This window comes from Harpegnathos saltator, unplaced genomic scaffold (assembly GCF_003227715.2).
Source record: "Harpegnathos saltator strain DR-91 unplaced genomic scaffold, Hsal_v8.6 scaffold173, whole genome shotgun sequence".
Taxonomy (NCBI): domain Eukaryota; kingdom Metazoa; phylum Arthropoda; class Insecta; order Hymenoptera; family Formicidae; genus Harpegnathos; species Harpegnathos saltator.
Window position 1 is genome coordinate 268,765 of NW_020229954.1, and position 20,280 is coordinate 289,044.

The following is a 20,280-nucleotide window of genomic DNA, read 5'->3' on the forward strand; positions in this document are numbered from 1 at the left end:
CCTGGCAATGCCGCCTATTGAACCGCCGGTTATATACGTACACATACACATACGTATTACTCGCGCGCATCTCTATACACAGACGCGGCGGAGGGTGGTGAGAGCGCGTGAGAGTCGCTCGTACACGCGTGTACACGTACGTACGCGGTGTACACGAAGGAGCAGTTTACACGAAAACGCAGTTCGTTCGTTCGTTCGTTCGTTCGTTCGTTCGTTCGTTCGTTCGTTCGTTCGTTCGTTCCGTTCGTTCCGTTCGTTCGCTCGTCGTGTATATCTGCTGCTGCACCCACATGCGCACATGTATACACACACATACACACACGCGCGCGCGCGCGCGCACACAGTTGTACACGCGACCTACGTGCGTGCGCGCGCGCGCGTGTGTGTGTGTGTGTGTGTGTGTAGTCCGCGTCTTCATGTGTGCGCGACCGGCACGTACGTATGGGTTCTTACATTTCATGATTTATCGCGCAGCTTTCAGCGGGCCTCAAAGCGTCCTGAAAGCGCGCAGATTGATAAAAGAAATAATAGAGGACGCGAAATAGAGGGACTCGATCTGATACGAGGAGAGAGGGAGAGGGAGAGGGAAGGAGAGAGCGAGAAAGAGAGATAGGGTGCGAAGGGTGAGGATACCGCGGCGGGAAACGCCGCCGAGGACGACGAGAGCGGAAAGATGCGGTGGCGGTGGCAGGAGGAGGGGAGGGGGGAGGCGGCGAGGGGGACGCGAGGAGGAGGAGGGCATCGGACGTCGTCCTTGTGAAATAGAAGAGCGTTGGATTCTTTCGATATGCTCCGGTCTCCCGCGTGTCATCCTCCTTCCCGCCCGCCCGCCCACCCCCTTTTTCCATCCTCTTCTCTTCGGTCGCACTCGATCGCGTGTCTCCGCACTCGAGCGGCACGCGAGCTTTTCCCACCTACTGTCCCGTTTTCGCAGCGCACGTGTACATACGTGTTTCTCACCCTCTCGCCGATGAGGGACCGCGGGAGGGGGAGGAGGACTCATTACGAGAGAGGGACCGAACATATCCCGCGTTATATATAACCCAGGCCCTCCCCCAAATTGAAATTCCGCCGGAAAAAGAGAGACCCCGGCCGAGAGATCGCGCGGTGAGATTTCGATCGCTTCTCCGTCGCGTTTAACTGCGAACGACTTATCCATGGACCACCGAGTGTAAATTATTTCCCTCCCCTCGGCCTCGCTGCGTCCCCTCGCGAGCGCGTCGCGTTTTCGATCCGCGCGTTTGACGATGATAATCGCTTCGCGAGAGGATTTGCCTCAAGGTATGCACCCGCTGGGAATGCAACGGCGCACAGACGAGATAAAGAGGCTCGCGTGCGCGCGGATGGCAAGATAGAAAGAGGGCCGCCGCTAGGGGCCGCGGGGCGGCGGGCGGGCGGAGGGGAGAGGGTGGTAGGACGCGAGGGAGGCCGGAAAGTTGCAAATGGTATGAAAGGGGGCGAGAGCGCGTGCGAGAGACCGAGAGTAAAGAGGGGAAAGACAAAGGGGTGGTAGAGAGAACTGTGAATCTCGTGGCAGCATTGTCACTCCATTCGCCGGGCTTGCAAAGCCGGGGCGGTTCCGACGCCACCACCACTATACCCACCACCACCACCACCACCGCCGTCGTCGTCGTCGTCGTCGTCGTCGACGTCGCCGTCGTCATCGTCGTCGACGTCGCCGTCGTCGTCGTCGTCGACGTCGTCGTCGTCGTCGTCGTCGTCGTCGTCGTCGTCGTCGTCGTCGTCGTCGTCGTCGTCGTCGTCGTCGTCGTCGTCATCGACGTCGCCGTCGTCGTCGTCGTCGACGTCGCCGTCGCCGTCGTCGTCGTCGTCGTCGTCGTCGTCGTCGTCGTCGTCGTCGTCGTCGTCGTCGTCGTCGCCGTCGTCGTCGTCGTCGTCGTCGTCGTCGTCGTCGCCGTCGTCGTCGCCGTCGTCGTCGTCGTCGCCGTCGCCGTCGTCGTCGTCGTCGTCGTCGTCGTCGTCGTCGTCGTCGTCGCCGTCGCCGTCGTCGTCGTCGTCGCCGTCGCCGTCGTCGTCGCCGTCGCCGTCGTCGTCGTCGTCGTCGTCGTCGTCGTCGTCGTCGTCGTCGTCGTTGTCGTCGCCGCCACCGCCGCTACACAACCGCGCTACCACCACCGTTAACCACCACCGTCGTCGTCGTCGTCGCAACCGCCGCCGCCGCTGGCGCCAATCCCACGAGGTTACCTTGTTTTACTGCCGTCTTCCGGATTATCTATCGAATCGACCGGTATGGTTAATTACTCGTTAATGCGACCGTCGACGTGAATCCCCGCGATTTCGGGCTCAAAATCCGCCGGCCGATGCAGCTCGGTGACGCGGGCCCGCGGTGAGGCGGTTCGGAAGAAGCGCCTGCCGTGCGGTTAAATCGCGCGAGAGAGCGCGATCGTCGGTGAACGCGAGGACAAAACGAAGGAGAGAGAGAGAGAGAGAGAGAGAGAGAGAGAGGACGCGCGCGGTGAAATTTAAATTCCTCGAGAGAGTTGCGGACGCGAAGAGAGAGAGAAGCTTCTCGGGAAGCGATTCTCGGTGTCTTCGGCGAGTCGGATTTTATTTCGCGCGGCGATAAAAGCGTCGCTCCCGGCGAACGTATTAATTGCAAAAGTTGGACTCGTCCTTTCTTTTGTCTTTCTTTCTAATTGGGAAACAGTCAGCTGCCGCTCCCGCTCCCCTCGTCCTCCACACCCCTCCCAACCCGCATCCAATTCGATAAGAATTTTTAGCTCTTTGGACGGCGTCGTGTTTGAGCACGCTTTATGCTGCCCCGACAACACAAGGGTGTATTCTCGCGACCCTTTTAGCGAAGGAGAGAGAGAGAGAGAGAGAGAGAGAGAGAGAGAGAGAGAGAGAGAGAGAGAGAGAGAGAGAGAGAGAGAGAGTTATAATGCGGCCCGTGTGTGTGGAAAGGGTCCGTTTGAACGAGCGATTTATCATTATCCCGATAACCCGGCGACGATACGACGCTCGACGCTGCGAACGGTCTCTATTTGCGCGGGGTCGTATGATTTACTATTTCCTCGGCGCATCTGTTCGCTTAATTAACGTTTCTCCGATGCCGTTTCGAAGATACGATCAGTGCCCGCCGCGGCGCCGGTGGAGATCGCGCGAGCGCAAGATGGCACGTGAGAAAATCTGCCTGCCGATATCAAACGCCGTAAATTATGCGCCCCTTCCCGCGCGACGTCGCGTGCTTCGACGACATATAGATATCGCTATATCATTCTCATAGAAATATTATGAACACGTTGATCGCGCGTCGTGTCGCTGATCGTCAGTGAGCGGCGCTGCAGCATCGCCGTGTCTCATTAGTTTATGCGTGAAACGTAACCGACCGCGTATGACGAATTAAATATATGGCCGACATAACAGAGATGCGCGAATCAAGAATTTTTATGTCTAATCGAATCGAATCGAATCTCATTTTTTAAATTCGAATTCGAATCGAATCGAATCGAATCTATGAAATTTTACTCGAATTTAAATCGAATCGAATGAAACAAATGTTGAATGAAACAAATCGAATCATTAAAAAATTTAACATGACTATTAAACACGCAAATAATGATGGAAGATTTTAATATGAAAGGGAATATTGATATTGTAATATCATCTTAAAGTAAAATATATATTTAAATATTTAAAGTAATTTATAATTAAGTTAATAATTATAAGTTAAGTTAATTACAAGTTAAGCGCTCAAGCATACACAGATGGCCTGTTTTGTAGCTGATGCACGCAAACGATAATGTATTTGATTCCTATTCGTATTATTCGGATTCGAATCATAGGGATTCGGATTCGAATTCGAATAGTACGCACATCTCTACGACGTAGAGAGGCAATGAATTGAACCAGCGAATATGTGCATCTATTTACCGCGCTCGTCTTTCGGTGATTCAAACGAGAATGGAGCGTTGAGATAATCAACGGATAATCAAACGGCAACGTGTTAATTACAGACTGGTTGATGTGGATTTAAGTGTCCGACCGCTCGCGTACGGATGGAGAACTCTTTAAATTGAATAGCGAAATTCTTGTCATTTTGCAAACTACTATTGAACGTATTGACGAAATAAAATTTGATCAATCGGCGCCGACGATGCGACGGTGAGTTTCGCGAATTTCACGGTCTCCGATTGCTTCATCGTGGGCATTTCGCGGCTGATTAATTAAGTTAATAAGTGAGACAAAGTAACCAATAATATCCAATAGTCGGGACTCCCGCGTGAATTTGATGACATGTTAGGGGACGTATAGGGATCTGTTAATTATTTATTAATTATTTCTTATGTTCGAATTCCCGTGTATTACCCTCAGTATCTAACGAAATTCGTACGAAAACTGGCAGTGGAGTTCAAAGAACGGTGTCACCGGCACCGGTGGGTTTGGAAATTGTGCAATTAAGTGGACGAAGATTAAATTCCCGGCCGCGCTACATATTTATAATCACTGTAATTCAGCGATTGATAAAAACGCGTCGCGTTTTAACGCGGAGAGGGTGACGACGCGAGGGCGTATTTGCGGCCGGGCGGTGGGCTGCTGCTGGAGAGACTTTCGACCACGACTCATTTCGGACACGATCGCAACACGCCTCGTCGTGCGCGCGGATGCGCTTAAAGTGAAAAGTTCTCGAAATAATGGGCGCTCGACTGCGTTTTTCAATGGCTCGTGCATCAGCTTGTGCTCTCGCTCTACCCCTCCCTCCCTTTCCCTCTCTCCCTCTCACTCTCTCTCTTTCTCTCTCTCTCTCTCTCTCTCTCTCTCTCACTCTTTGCCTCGCTGCGGCGGCACGTGGTTTAGAGTAATTACACGGCGGCGGGGAGGGCGAAGCATATTGTTCGGCCGCAAAGGGTGGCTCGAGCCCGCGGTAGGTCGAGTAGAGTGGGAGTATATACACAAGGGCGTGGAGTCGATTCGATGATGCGTGCGGCAATCCACCCTCTGAAGTCAGGCCCGGGCGAGAGAGAGAGAGAGAGAGAGAGAGAGGGAGAGAGGGAGAGAGAGAGAAAGGAGGGGAGAGGGAGAGAGAGAGATTGCGCTCTCATGCCGGAGGAATCCATCGCGTGAATCGAAACTTAATTTCTCTCTCCCTTTCTCTTTCTCTCTGTCTCTCTCCCCTTCCCCCGATCGTCTCTCTTGTCTCCATTAGGCACTTCGAAATTAATTATCGCATATCCCTACCGGGATCGAGAGATTGGAGACAATCGTTTCCCCAGATTGACTATAAAATAACCGGCAGCTTCTGACGGTTCCACGACGACTCTCCTCTAGTGGACCTCATTTATCAGAGATTATTTATTATTACTGTTATTACTAAATATATGTATTACTATTACTATTTATTGGAGAATAATTGCGAGCGCTCGCAATTACTCTTGATTGATTGACTCTCCGTATCGGCTGATTGCGAGTTCAGGTGAATCTCTACGTCTTCCGAGCGACAGAGCTCTCCCTCCCCCTCCCCTTCTGCCTGTCTTCCACCTTGCCTCCCTCCATCTCTCTGTTCCCCCTTCGAGAGGTTTTTCGTGAATGGCAAATCCGCGACGGCACGTCTGTCGGCGTAATCCGTTCGGCGGGGAAGCCGGGAAAGAGCAGGGCGCACAATGCCGGTGCCTCGTATCTTCGGTATCTCTTTGCGCGGAGCTCTCATTGTGACCGCGGGGCGGCATAGTCAGCTATTATGTTTATTAAGTTGGCGGGGATGTGCTGATTCTCCAAGAGAGGAGAGAGAAGTCGACGACGGTGGGTGGCCGGATGGGCGGGCGGACGGGCGGGGGTGTGCCCCCTGTGAGGGCCGGATAGAGTCTAGAAGCAGGCAGGGGGTGTATTGTCCCGAGCATTGTCTGCCCCATTGTGTGACATCACGGCCCGATAACTGCCGATAAGGCCTCAGCAATGCTCAAACTGGGGGTGTGTATGCGCGACCGTGTCGCGTGCTCTTTCCTTCTCTCTCCCGCGCGCGCCGGGAAGAGAGACGAATATAAAAAGAAAATTTAACGCGGGTGTGTATGTGCGTGTTCGCGATCTGCGAAATTAGAGAGAGAGAGAGAGAGAGAGAGAGAGAGAGAGAGAGAGAGATGGGGAGAGAGAAAAAGAGAATACTGATATCGCGATAGAGAAGGCGTGCGACGAACGATTCGATTTTCTTCCTCGTGTTTCCGAAGCCGATCCTATATAAATATGAAACGCAGGGAGATTTCAGCGGATATCACGCAAGAGTTGAAAATCGATCGTTTTCTGAATTTCGAGATAAAGTGAGCGTCCCAATTCGCGACAGTCGCATCCTTCATTATGTGTGGAGTTATTTTATCGAAGAAATTAAAAAAAAATTTTTCAGATCAATCTTTTTCCTTGTAAGAAATCGGCTAATAGCTGATAGCTACACAGTGATCCTAAACATAAAAATGTTTGTTCGCAAATTTATTTACGACAGTTTACAATTCACGACAGTCACAATGTATGCATCTTCTGCCGAGCGTTCGTTGCGCTTATCACTACAAGGCGTTCTTCGGTTTTCTGTTTCAGGTCCCTCGGCTTTTGCAGCGCGCGGCGCAGCTCGGTAAGTGGCACTCTCTCATCCTTTTAATTCTGAGCGCTCCGTGGATGAGTAAACATTTAAGTCTTCTTTTTCTCGCGTGTGCGCGCACGGGCGCCCGTTACGTCTCGTTAAAGCTGAAAAGCGAGCGTCATCGGGCGAAGGGGGGGGAGGAGGAGAGGGAGAGGTTTCTTTATAGAACATAGGCGCACACCCCGGCAATACGGGAGAACCTACGGGCGCGCAAATTTCTGGGGAAAATCCTCGCGCGAGAAAAGTGTATCGCGGGAGACGAAAGTATGCCGAATCGGTCGGTCAGCGCGCGAGAAAATGAAAATGAAAACGTACGGCCGGCAATGTCCCGTCACCACCACCACCACCCTGCCCCATGCAGTATTATGCGTCTCTGTGTCCGCATCGCGTCCATACATTGTCGCTTGTGTTGGCATTATATTGACTCGACATACACACACACACACACACACACACACACGTCGATGCGAGTGCCGGATGCTGCTACCACGGCCACACCATGAATAATAATCGGAAACTATAACCTCCCCTTCTCTACCCACCCGTCCTATCCCCTTGCCGCGCGCCCTCCCGGCGATACATAACGCTCGTAATATATGTACGTATACGCTGGCCTTTTACGAGCCGCCGCATTTTTATGTTAATCGGGCAATCCTAGACAGACGACGAGGCACGACCAGTCCCGGCCGCGGGCAACCCCCTCTTTGTTATCTCACAGCGCAAACAGTTATCGCCGTACCGAATTTGTTCCGCACGGACGCCGGAAGATAGAAAAGGTCATCGTCGCGGGGGGAGGGATTATGAGGGTGCGCGCTGACCATTTTTTGCCAGGACTACGTCAAATATGAAGGGCGAGCCTGCCGTGTTCCTTTTCCCGGTTTCTCTCTCTCTCTCTCTCTCTCTCTCTCTCTCTCTCTCTCTCTCTCTCTCTCTTTCCTTCTCTCTCCCTCTCTCTTGTCGGCGGTGCGCGAGGATTTAGGGTCGCTCGGAAATTGGCTGGCTGTTCGAACGACGACGTGGACGTTTAGGAGATCTTATTGGTACGTCCTCCGTCTGATTTATCGGCGACCGCGGTCGCTCGGTGCATGTTGACAAGATTCTCCGGCCATCCTCGCGAGGTAGAATCGCGAGCGTCTTTGTGGACTCGGGAGTTTCGTTCGCCTCGCGCGCGCGAACAGCGCATTCCTTGCCAGCGCGAGACGAGTGTCTCGTGACGGGCGCGCGTTTATCGTTAAATGCGACTCGGGTATGCACAGTGCAGATACTCCGTTCGACGAGTTTAGCGTCCTTCTGTGCGGGTGTCGTGCCGGCGACGGGCGACCGCGAGCTTGCTCTTCGCCGATTCACGCTCCTCTTGAGAACGTTGTAGAAACGAATGCGACGCATACGAGGAGTTATAGAAGGAGAAAAGGGAAAGACGGAAGTAGATAAGGAGCGTCGGCGCTCCTGAGAAAGAGCGAGACAGAGCGAGGGAGGAAGAGAAACACACACACACAGAGAGAGAGAGAGAGAGAGAGAGAGAAGAAGGAGAGAGAGAGAGAGAGAGAGAGAGAGAGAGAGAGAGAGAGAGAGAGGGAGAGAGACGAGAGAAAGAGAGAGGGGGGACAGAGAGACGCGGAGCCGCGGTGGCTGGACGTTTTATGCACGCCGCGCAAAAGATGCCTTTGAATCCTTAATTCCCTTTGAAACTCTCATTCTGGGAGCAAAATGGCGAGAACGAGGCGTATTCTTCGGCTGAATGACGTATTGAGCGAGTTTTGTATGCCGTTGCGTCCGCGCGCGGCTCATCCAGGGCCCTATGGCCGTTTATACGTTACGTATTACGTTCCTCTCTTTTCTCTTGCCGCATCGCGCGCGCGGCCTCGGCAAGAAACGCCCGCGCGAATAGCCCCTTTTTCCCTTTCGCCCTCGCCTCTTCCCCCCCTCCCCCGCCCCGGCCGCGGATTTCCTCCTCGTTTATCGTTTTTCGGGCCGAAGCGTTTCGCGTGCCCCTTTGCCGTCTCGCGCGGGGAGACGCAGCCAGCGTTTCATCGCGTTTCATCCCGCGCGCGCAGAAGGGGTGGCGTTTCGTCGTCGGTATCGTCGCGCCGGCGAGTCGGAGACGAAACGCGAACAACGACGACGGGGACGCGGAATACCGCGAGGAAGCTGGAGAAAAAAGAAAATGGAAATTATTAAAAAATTAGCCGTTAGCGACGGAACGAGGGTAACGTCGCTCGCCTCGTCGTCTGGCGTGGCCTGTCCCGCGCACCCTGCGGCCAGGGGCAGGAGGGAGGAAGAGGGACTATCGTTCCGCGTAATCTCAACTTGGCTTTGTCGCCCACCGCAAAGTATCGCATTGCGGCAATACGCGTCGGAATATTCGCCGGCGAGTATCACGTGCGTCCCGGAATTCCGGACGGGATTCTTGGTTGACGGGCCGGGGGGGGGAGGGGGAGGGGCATCGATCGTACCCCCCGCGGAAACTAGCGTTCGTCTAACGAGACAGTTGGTAGGATTCGACGACCACCGTCGTTGCAGCCGTCGCAGCCGCCAAGGCGGAGAGATCCGCGACGTACGTGTACGCTTCAAGAACTCCGCATTATCGGTCGGGTTTTCTCGCGGATACAATTTCCCGACGCAATTTTCTTTTCAGTCGGCCCCGGCGAATCCGACGCGGGTTGGACCGTGGGTGGCAAATGGCAAAGAGAGCGAGCGAGCAAGAGAGAGAGAGAGAGAGAGAGAGAGAGAGTGAGTGCGATAGAGGTGCACGCGCTGGGGGGATGGACGGGTGCAGAAGGAGCGGCGGGGGAGACGGGCAGGGGGTGGCGGGAGCAGCGGGGGAGGTGCGGCGCAGCCCATATTCGTGCATTGTGGCACGTTCCATCGCGTTCTCAACTGAACTGAACTCGACTCAACAGTGGAGGACACAATGGGCGGTATGAATAAGTATAACAGACAGACACCGGTACAGACAGACACAGGTAGCTCAGGCCGCAGTATGTGAATGAGGAACCCATTTGATAACACGCCTCCACAGCCACCCAGGTCCATTGTGTCGCTTCCTATTCAGCTGCTCTATGCCCTCTTCTCCTCCTATCCCCTCTTTACCGTTTCTCTCTCTCTCTCTCTCTCTCTTTCGCTCTCGCTCTCTCGCTCGCTCGCTCACTCTCCCCCTTGTGCCCCATGCTGCCCCTCCCGCCGCCCGCTCGCCCGCTCCTCTGGAGCGGATTCGTCTTGCTCCGCCGCCGGTGGTGTTAGCCCTCTCGCTCGCTCTCGTCCCAATATCATCGCGGAGATCTTGTCCTATCTGTCCTGCACCTGTATTATGCACAGTGGAAAAAGGCAGACACGGGAATCCGCGGACCCTCCTCCGTCGACGGCCGCGTCTACGGCGCCGCGCACGATCGGATTGCGCGCGCGACATCCGAAGATCCGCTGTCTCCCGTCGAACGGGGTGGGAGTAGGAATTATTTAGCGCTCGCGGTGAAATAAAACGGTGAACTCGTAAGACTGGCTGTCGTGCTCGCGTGTTGACGTGTGAGACGTGAGGGGGAAATTCGCGAAGATAAACTTTAAGATTGCTGCGATTGCAGTCTTGCATTATTTTAATCCACGGAGAATGCAGCTCTTCCCTTCCTCTCTCTCTCTCTCTCTCTCTCTCTCGCCCTATCCAGCTTTCATCCCTGCCCGCGCTTACGTATCGTTGCGCTCCTCTCGGTCCGCGTACGCGCGTCTTTCGCGACGAAAGGGTTAAACCGGCTCTGTCCACGGATCGGCGTTACATAGCGAATGGTTCTGGTCGCGTGGACGGACCAGTCATGGAGGCCAACCCGGGACAGCAGTCGCGGCTCGCGGTACGTGTAGGTCGTACATTGAGAGAGAGAGAGAGAGAGAGAGAGAGAGAGAGAGAGAGGAGGGAGGGAGGAGAGAAAGAGAGAGAACGAGCACGCGAGTGAGCGAGCGAGAAGAGAGTACCGGCCAACAACAATGAGGCAGAGACAAAGCCCAGGTACAATGCTGATGTTGAACTCGACTGATTTCGACGATTTTTGGCCTTTGCATGTGCATCGCGCGTTACTCGACAATGATTCCCGCATACGTAATCATCGCTATAGCCGCGGAGCTCCGGTACCCTCGCCGCTCGCGGCAGTGGCTCTCACGCGCGGCCTCTTTTTCTCCGGTAGGCCGGCCGGCCGGCCGGACCTCTTTTGAGGCGCATTTAACGCCGTGTCATACCGCGACAGGACGATCCGGCTCGTCGGCTCAAACCAGGTCCTCATCGCGTAGTAATAATAACGGCCGCTAGCGACCGGGGGCTCATAGTTCGGCTCGCTTTTCAATCGATAGCGCGATACGTTTGAACGACGATTGCCGTCGAGCCGTGCGTTTAAACGGCGCCGAGATTGCCGCGATTTTGCCGAACCTTCGCGTTCGTCCTTGGAATATTCTGCGTCGCTGTAATTTCCTAATGAAAGAAGGTTGCCGAATCTCGCGACCAGAGAGATCTGCGACGGGCTGCGACTGTCGTCCAGATAGGCTAAGGTCGATAGACAGGCTAAGCAGTTTAGTCGAGTGATATGAACTTCACTTGAAATCGACGCAATGCTCAAAGACGCGCAAACTGATCATCAGCAATTAGCCCTGTTTTTCGATTTTAGTAATCAAGAGGATTGAGTTTTTATATAAAAAAACGGTTGCGTCCGCAAGCGTCATTGCATCATTGTGATCGAACTGCTTAGAATATATCTCGTGAGGAGTAAAATCACAAGGACACAAGAAACTGAAATAAAAACGGTTTACGTAAATGACACAAATTGCCGCCGCTCTGTAATATAAATTCATCAACTCGCGGCGCGCTCAAGATTAACGCAGTCTCTCTCATCTTGTCTGCCGAGTTAAAAACATTATCGACTCAAACGCGCATTCTTCGTAGCATCGCACCGAATAGTACGTGCGAGCGCGCTTCTCGGTCGCGATTCTTTTCGCTCGGTGCGTTCAGTCAGGTCAGAGGACACGCGCGTAGGACAACGTGAACGCATTCACCTGTTTCACGCACAGGTGGAGCCGATCAACGACGGCGCTACGTCGCAAGCTACCGCGTACGTAAACTCGCGCGTCGCAGAACCGACGACGGTTTTCTCCGGCTGCGCGCGCGTGCGTGCGTTGCTTTTTCGAGACTCTCTCTCTTTCTCTCGCGAGGGGTGGATCCTGATCGATTGAGCACCGCTGACCGCACCTGAATAGATACATTGTGCCGAGGCGGCCTATTGACGGGCGATTGTTCCCTCAACAATAACAACAATATCTGAATAGTCGTCCTGCGCATCTCTCGCGCGTTGCACGCACCCACGCATCCGCGCGTGCACGTACGAACGGCACGTCCACGCGCGCGTGTACACTCACGCGTGCACCCCGAAAGGCTTCCGCACACCCCGCGGAATACACACGCGAGCGGTGCGAACGCGCAGTGGTGGATTTAGCGAACATCGGACCCTTAAAAAATAAAAAAACACACACACACACACACACACACACACATATATATATATATATATATATATATAAATAAAAAGAAAAAAGCGGACGACTGAGAAACGTCGTTCATGTTCCATTGCGTGAGAGGAAGAGAGAAGACTCGGTACAGGGTCGGCGTTCGAGCTTGCGAATCGTTGCGACAAACAATTGATACACACATCGTGGAATTCCAAAGACAAGAAGAGGGAGAAAAAAGCGAGTGGAGAGAAGAACAGGGTATTTTCGCGAGAAGGGTATTTTTTGCGATCCTCCTACGGGGCGACGTCCTTGTGTGGCAGCGGCGGCGGCGGCGGCGGCGGCGGCGGCGGCGGGAGGAGGGGATAATTTATTCATTCTTTTGTATCGAGCGCCGTACTCCGGAGAGATGCGCCTATTGAGGAAATCCCTCGCTCCGGGCGTATCGGCGCGTCGCGTGTCGGTGGTGGTTGGGGGTTGGAGAATGCACGCGCGTGCGGTGTACCTACGGGCGCGAGTTTCGCGCGAGCGACGGCGGGCTTCTGTCAGTGTGGGTCGCTCTCGGGTGGGATTGTGGATCGAATCGGCCGCAGCGCCGCGCCGCGGGCGTTATGCTCCAGGCGGAACAATGCAGAAGCGCGAGGGTCCGAGCGAGCGAGCGATCAACCCCCTTGACGGCGGCTCGTGAAACGGCACTAATGCCTTTCGCGCGAATTTACGCGCTAATTCGCCAAACGTGTTCATCTTCGGTGCGGCTTAAGTGTCGTCGTTAGGAAGGCTCGCCGGTGTTGGCCGCGTCGCGGCCTGCGAGCTTCTCCCGGCTGGAGTGGAGGATCGGTTCAGCGTTCTCTTGTTTCTTTCCTTTTTTATGCGTCAGTCAGATGCTGTAGATACGATGCTGTTGTACGAGTAAATCGGTGATACGCGGGCTGGTAGAAATGTATAAATGCTTTAGTCCTCATCGGACGTTCATTTCGAAGTGTCTCAATGTTAGAGTCGATTTAATTACTGCAAGTGAATCGATACGCTAACTGAAGTTTTGCTTGTAAAATTTAATCAAAGTAACAATGACAAATTTATAGTTTGATAGAGCCACGAGTCGAAAGACGAAATTCATCAGACTGCAGGGGAAAAATGTTCCATTCGAATGAATCTGAAAAAGCGTCCAACTGATACTAACGTCCGGTGAGGATTAACCTGAGATATAGCTGTTGGCATATCATCAGGATTCATCGGACTCGATCATAGATTTCGAGTTTATTTTTTGATCGACCGGATCATATTCTCTCTCGGTCTCGATAAGAGGATTTTCTTTAAGACTTCTTTTTACGAGGCACTAAGATTGCGGGGAAGGTTGTTGCTATTGTGAGCACGATACTGCTTCGTGCATTAAAATTGCAACTCTTCCCTTTACTCTACTTACTTTTACCACTCTTATCGCGATTGGCGCTTGATCGTGGAAATTTAGGCAAATTTGCAAATAAAAAGGACACTAATAAATTAAACATTCTATTATAGGTTAATTGCAAAAATGGATTAATGGATACGCATGTGCAATGGATATGCGTGGATTGTCTCAAAAAATGCAACGAAGTCCCAAAAGTACGCGACCGCGCGATCAGCTTTTCCCACACGAAGGAAAAAATGTTTGGTTGAGTGAAACAATGTTCTGGTGAAGTACAAACGATTCAGAAATTCCGCCTGAATTCATCAGAATGTAGCCTAGATCATCAAGATTGCTGTTTAACTTAAATGGAATTGTGATATTTTCAATAGGTATAACTTAAATTGAACTTCAATTGTTCGACTTAAATGGAATTGTGATATTTTTAATTGGTATCTCCGAGTCGCTTATACTTTATCCGAAAATTGATGATTTATCCAACTAGTATTTTTCTTCGCGTATAATTTCTATTAATTTCTAATGTCGCTTTAATTAACCCCTTGCCGTATAATCACGAATCAGACTCGTGGTATGGATTACGGGCCGAACATGAAAATCACGAGTCAAGCTCGTGACACGGATTACGGGCCAAACATAAACAAAAGTCTCTTTGTCCCAGTTCGCGAGCGACTTTGTCCTTCACTGCGGCCCGCGCGAACTAAATCGCACGGCAAGGGGTTAAAATAATTTCCGCGTGTAAACGTTTCGCACTTTTAACTTTTCACACGCTGGAACTTCCTCGCTTTTCTTTCTCGTCGATGCTTCAAATGTCGTTCGGACCGTTTAAAATCGACCGAGGAAAGTGAAAGCAACGCTTGTGTCTCCCTAGTTGTGTAATTAAAACGGATCTTCGACTCGCACGCTTGCACATATACACGTAAAGTCGCTATCGAGAACACGCGTGCGGCATTCCTCGTCGGGGACAATATTGTACGTATCGAGGAGAGACAATACACACACACACACACACACACATACACGCATAATCGCACGCGTATAGAGTCCGCATTGGCGACAAGCTGGTACACGTTGACTTTGCAGCCTTCGTGGGTCCTTTGGAGAATTACGTTTCGGGAATAATCAATTTTCGGATTTTCAGTTCGCTTGTCAATTTACCCTTCCTTTTTATTTTCGCTCGGAATTCGGTACATGGAATTTTGGTATATTTTGCAACCAGCACACAGTGCGATATACCGGGAGGTAAGGAACATATACACACGCGACGGTAAAAGAGATAAAATATCGTTTATTATTGAATATTGTTTAAATATAGTAGTCATATACACGCAACAGTGTCATGCGAACATGTTATATTATCTTGTGAACACGCGTTGTATAACTCGACAATGTAAGCGTTTTTCCGCCCGGTAAATATATAAAATACGGCCGGATACAGTATATTTATATGTTAAAACGTTATATCAGGATACAGTGATGGCAATTTTTCTCGTGAAATTTCGCAGCGTAAAACATAATTGGCGAAACGCGTCTAAAGAGACATACATAAGTACGCGAAATATTGTTTTCTATGTACTCAGGTGGGAGAATCCACGTCCATGGGCACGTCCAAGAAACAATCGTCAATATGGTGTGTCTTACGTAAAAAAGACGCCGAAGAAGAAAATATTGTGTATTATTCTGAGAGCAGTGGAGGGTTACATTCACCGCGATAATGTAAGGACTAACTAACTTGCGGCCGTTCGAGGAGCGGCCGATCGTTCGTGGTGTATTGCGCGAAACACGAATTATATTTGTGCGTATGTCATTGACAACGATAACTGAGTGAATCGGCTTAATACTTATTCTAGTCGCGGAGAACGAAACGAAATCGGTAATCGACCGATGTCGATAATAACGTATGGCAATATGGACGTATTTTACGTGGCACGCTGAACTTCAAAACGGTTTCAGCGCTTTTCGTCGGAACACGGTCCGGGACGCAGTCGATAGTACGATGAGAAAGAACTTGTTTCAGACAAAAAATTCCCAGATCGGGCTACAGGTCTGTTCAAGTTCGCTCATTGGACATCTTCCGCGCCGCGAACCGCGTCCAAACGAGAAGTGTCCCGAAAAGGTTTAAGCTCAGTGCACATGGTGTGTCTTCAATAAATCATTACTGAGGATATATATATACATATATGTATATTCTAGGGGGCTTCTTTTGCAGCGTGCAATTTTGCGCACGAAGCAATTTGCAACAGCTTGCAATTCTTGCGGTTTAATCAGATGAGGCATCCAAGTTACCGACGCTTTTCTTTCCTAATTCCCGATGGAAAATTCGCCGTTTTAATGACCAAGCGACAATTCGGCCATTGTAAATTTTCTCTTTTGTCTTTTTAATAAAAAAAAAATATATATATATATATATGTATGTCGGTTCGTGTAACTATTATTTTTTTTTTTTTACTTTTTATAGCAATATTTTACTTTTTGTACTTTCTATAGATCTACTATGATCGAAAGAATACTGTCGTAATTGCGACAGCGCTTGCGACACAGTTTTATGCATTTAGTTGCAACTTTCATCGGGTTCTCGACCTCTCTTCTGTTCGTTCATATTTGTTACGAGAGGCTGCCGCTTGGTTATACGATCGGTTAAACGGTGGTCGATCCAAACTAGGAATTAGGAAGTGAGACCAACAGTGATAAACTGAATACGAGTCGTAAGTCCATTGCAGAAATTATATGTAGTATATACTGTCGTACCATCGTCGTACAGTCGTGGTTGATCATCGTGTACGAATGATAAGAGTGGACAAACAGACCTTTCGCTCGTCCGTTGATTTATACCGTTGGTAGGCTTATGTTAGTATAGATAAGGCTTGGGTTGACGGAATTTACAAATCGTGCAGGCGTCCTGTGGAATATAAATTCCGATTATTAGAGTTGGAAAAAGATAAATATCAAACCATATGAATCGGTGTATTTTTCTCTCTAAATCTCTTTTTTCTCTAAATGAAGAACCTTTTCGCCAAATAATAAAGGTCTATAGGCGAAAACGACTGCACGAGGTCAATCTCTGGGATTTTATATAAAATTCATAAGGAGACAACTTTTGCGCAACTAACGTGTAAATTAAAGACACATACATTTTTTACTACTACTACTTGATTTTTGAGAGCGAGAATTAATTAATTAAATCGATTGATTTCATGATTCTCTCAACACAAATCAAGATAAAAATCGAAAACGAAAAACAAGTACTTTTCAAGATATTTTATCTTATCTTGATGAAGAATGTATTGGGTAAAAATTGATTATCGCGTAAGAAAAAACATATAATTGTATATAAAATGTACGTAAAATGTTATATTTTTACAAATTTATTGTAACATTTGTTGTACAAATTTATTATAACATTTGTTGCAACAAGGCTGCTTCCTGAATAGCAATATCTGGCAACCATTAGTATTATCAATCGATTCAATTAATAATGATATTACTAATAATTCGATAAAAGCGTTGTAAAATAATTGTGAAATGTATTTTTATCGGGGTTTTGTGGGATTTAGGTTGCATATTAATTGCAGCGATTATCTGAGTGTTCGCTGTAGTTATATCAAATATAGAAAGATCATTGTCTCGATTTTCCAGCGCCAAGATAAGTGGGGCAAGGGGAGGAGATTTTCCTCCTTTGCGCATGCGCAATCGTGAATGGTTGCGAACCACAAACGCACAAATGCGCGTGCACGAGGGAGGAAAATTTATCCCTTCCACTGAATTATTCAAAGTTATGTTGGCATGCGGGAGAGATCCCTACAGGCTAGTAGGTGATCCATCTATATTTAATATATCTATGGTGTTTGCGCGAATAGAAAAAGATTGATAATGCGAAAATTGACAATATTATATATTTTACGGTAAATGTGATAAATTGATCATTACCAACACATTTGGCAAATGACATAAATTTCGTTCAATTTATCACCTAACCTAACCTTAACTCAAGAAGTACAAGCAAGATAAATAGACAATTATACTTTGGTTTGTATTGCTGTTATTCTGTTATGACTAGCTTTTGTACTACTTCTTGCTTGTACTTTTGTTTTTGAGTTAGTTTAGCTTAGGTTAAACCAAGTTAGGTGATAAATAAAACGAAATTGATCACACTTGGAATTAAATTTGACGCTTTCGACATATCTTTTTCTATTACACATTTTTTCCCCCTTTCTTTACACGTTAACATTATATGCTAACATTAGTATCCCCTGTATTTAACTTTTACTTTCCAATTTTGGATTTCGATAAAAAATCAGTGTGATTCAATTGTTATTCTACCGAGGAGTGAGCTATTGAATTTTTCTTCTTATTGCGTGACTAAATAATTGTTTACCGAGAGAAAAAATTGTCGATCTCATTGCAAGTTATTGCGATTTCCGGCGTCAATTATATCGTTGTCCTAACAAAAGAAATAGTAATAACAATATGCGTTATCATTAACGTAATTATCAAGTTATCATTAACAATATTGTAGAACCGTTTATCACGACGGTAAGTGGTAGAGTTTTCGACTATGATTATTTTATCATACAATTATACAAAATACCAATCGCAAAGAGTCGACATTTTTTTCTCACAGTCAGGGTAGTCGGAGCAGGCGAGATTCAGATTGAATTTGTCAGAGAAAGAGGGTGGGAGAGGCAATCGCGAGGCTACCATCGTTATTTGCGCGCGCGTTTTCGTTCATTGCTCACCACAGGTCGAAGTAAAGATTGCACCAACGCCCGTCAATCAGTACTGAGAACTTTGCGACAAATAACTTGACAGTTTCTACATACACTGTCACAATTTACTATTTGCCATCGGTGACAATACCGCGCACGCGCGCGATAACTTTCCGTGTAAGATATCAGTCAGCGATGAGAGGATGCGTAGGCGATAAGACCCGAAGAAACGCGCACATTCGTCCCGCAAGAACGAACGCTTTGAATGAAGGAGCTTTCAAATGCTCTTTGAAAGGAACGTTTCCTTTCACAAGCGTCCTGCGAAATCAGGAGGATTTTGTTTTCGAATCATGAAATGTCATGCGATAGAGTCGCCCCCCCCCTCCCCGCATCGGGCGCCGAGTGTACTCGGTACACGCGCGCGAGAAGTGTTCAAACTCCTCGGCAGACGAATCCGTGCGCGTTAAGGGATTCGCTGTTGTAGGCTGTGTAACACCATCTACGACGGGATTACGTCAGCATGCTTGATTCGTTTTTTGAAAGGGCAGAAAATGATGATACTTTCTCAGTCGAACAGTCGACATTCGGGCCCGGTCGGGTCCGCTGCGATTTGCGGCGAGCTTTCGCGGTCGCCAGGTCGTGATGTTAGTTTTACGCAGTTGATCATTCTTACTACACGTCATCGTAGCGCGTCGTGCTTACCATCGTGTCGTCCTCGGTAAGCGTTTGCACCTGCAGTCGTTGCATGATCGAACGGCTTGGCGTCAGCGACTCGTACTCCTCCGTCCTGTGCCACATATCTCGGCTGCTCCATACGGGATCGCGGATGTTCGCCGCCAGATTTAATATATCCCGCCCTTGATACATGATCCGTATATCCTGCAAGGCAATCCTCTCGTTTCACGCCACGCCTCCGATTTATCGCGGCCGTTGCGAATTTTACACGACCCGCTCGCGCTCGCGTTGTTTACCTGCTCGCTCCGTTGCTCACGTGGACTCTCGCTCCCAACGGAGGCGCTCTTCGTCGACGAAGACGAGACGCTGGGCGAGGACGATGATGATGACTCCTCGTCGCGCGTAGATCCGAACAACGCGAGGCAACTGACGTCGTTGGAGTTTTTAATGGCGCTTGGCGAAATTTGTTCGGGAGCCGACGGCGGCCAGCCCTGGATTACTTCGCATTGAAACCTTGTGCTCAGTGCGCTAAATTTTGTCGGCTCCAAGCCGATTAGTGGCAATGTTAATGTGAACACCATGCTGCTTCTCTCTCTGCTCGGACTCCTCTTCCTGATTCTGCTCCCGATCTTTGCTCCTCCTGTTTCTGTTTCTCTGTTTGTTGCTCTCTCTCTCTCTCTCTCTCTCTCTCTCTCTCTCTCTCTCTCTCTCTCTCTCTCTCTCTCTCTCTCTCTCTCTCTCTCTCTCTCTCTCTTGCTGCTCTCTACCCTTTCCTAAATTAACGAATTAAGTTGTTTGTCACGATAATACGATAAGATCGGAAGAAGGGTGCGCGCGCGTGAAATTGTACGAGACCGAGATCAATATTTTGCAGTTTCTAATGTCGCGATTAAAGTGTAGTGGCTGACGTTACGCTTGAATCTCTACGCTCTTGTCTTTTTCGTCTTCTTCCCCCAATCCGTCAGTGTCTCGAACGTTGTCCGGACCTGTTTAAAATCGGCAGAGAGGAACGAAAGATGCACGTATGTCAGATTTGTAAATTCGACCGATCAAAAGGGATATCTTCAACCCGCACACTTTCACACCGGTTCGTAAAAGCACTGTCGGGAACACGCGTGCGTCGGGGACAATATTATACATTTCGGCGAAAGATAATAGTCGTGTAACAGGCTCCGCGCGCGACGCTGGGAGATGTACACGCGGCGCGAACGTGTTTATAGGTAAATATTCCGAAAGAAATGTCATACGCTATTATGACGACTGCGCACTCCTTTGATTCGCCCGGAGATATTCTCTCGACAATTTATTATGATTTGTTCCATTAGCGCCGCTATTGCCTTTATTTGAAGGATTGTTGGCAAACATCGCGCGCTCGCTGGATATTGCTAATAACTGTAGCACCACGTTAGTCCGAGTCGTTTTCTGCTCGTACAGCACTC

The 20,280-nt window shown here is 49.6% G+C and overlaps 2 protein-coding genes across 2 annotated transcripts in view; one reads left to right on the top strand and one right to left on the bottom strand.

The window, feature by feature from the left end:
- LOC112588206 (uncharacterized) overlaps positions 1-20,280 on the top strand; it is a 262,479-nt gene that overhangs the window by 26,488 nt on the left and 215,711 nt on the right. Inside the window, exon 2 of the mRNA XM_025297210.1 lies at positions 6,544-6,577. Coding sequence (XP_025152995.1) covers positions 6,544-6,577 — 34 coding nt within the window. The remainder of the gene's footprint in view (positions 1-6,543; positions 6,578-20,280) is intronic.
- LOC105191296 (uncharacterized) lies at positions 15,880-20,036 on the bottom strand. The gene is made up of 3 exons (XM_025297211.1): positions 19,138-20,036; positions 18,869-19,045; positions 15,880-16,359 (listed from the first exon to the last, which is right to left on the bottom strand). Exons 1-3 carry the CDS (start codon positions 19,420-19,422, stop codon positions 16,309-16,311), a joined length of 513 nt encoding a protein of 170 aa, XP_025152996.1. The 5' UTR covers positions 19,423-20,036; the 3' UTR covers positions 15,880-16,308.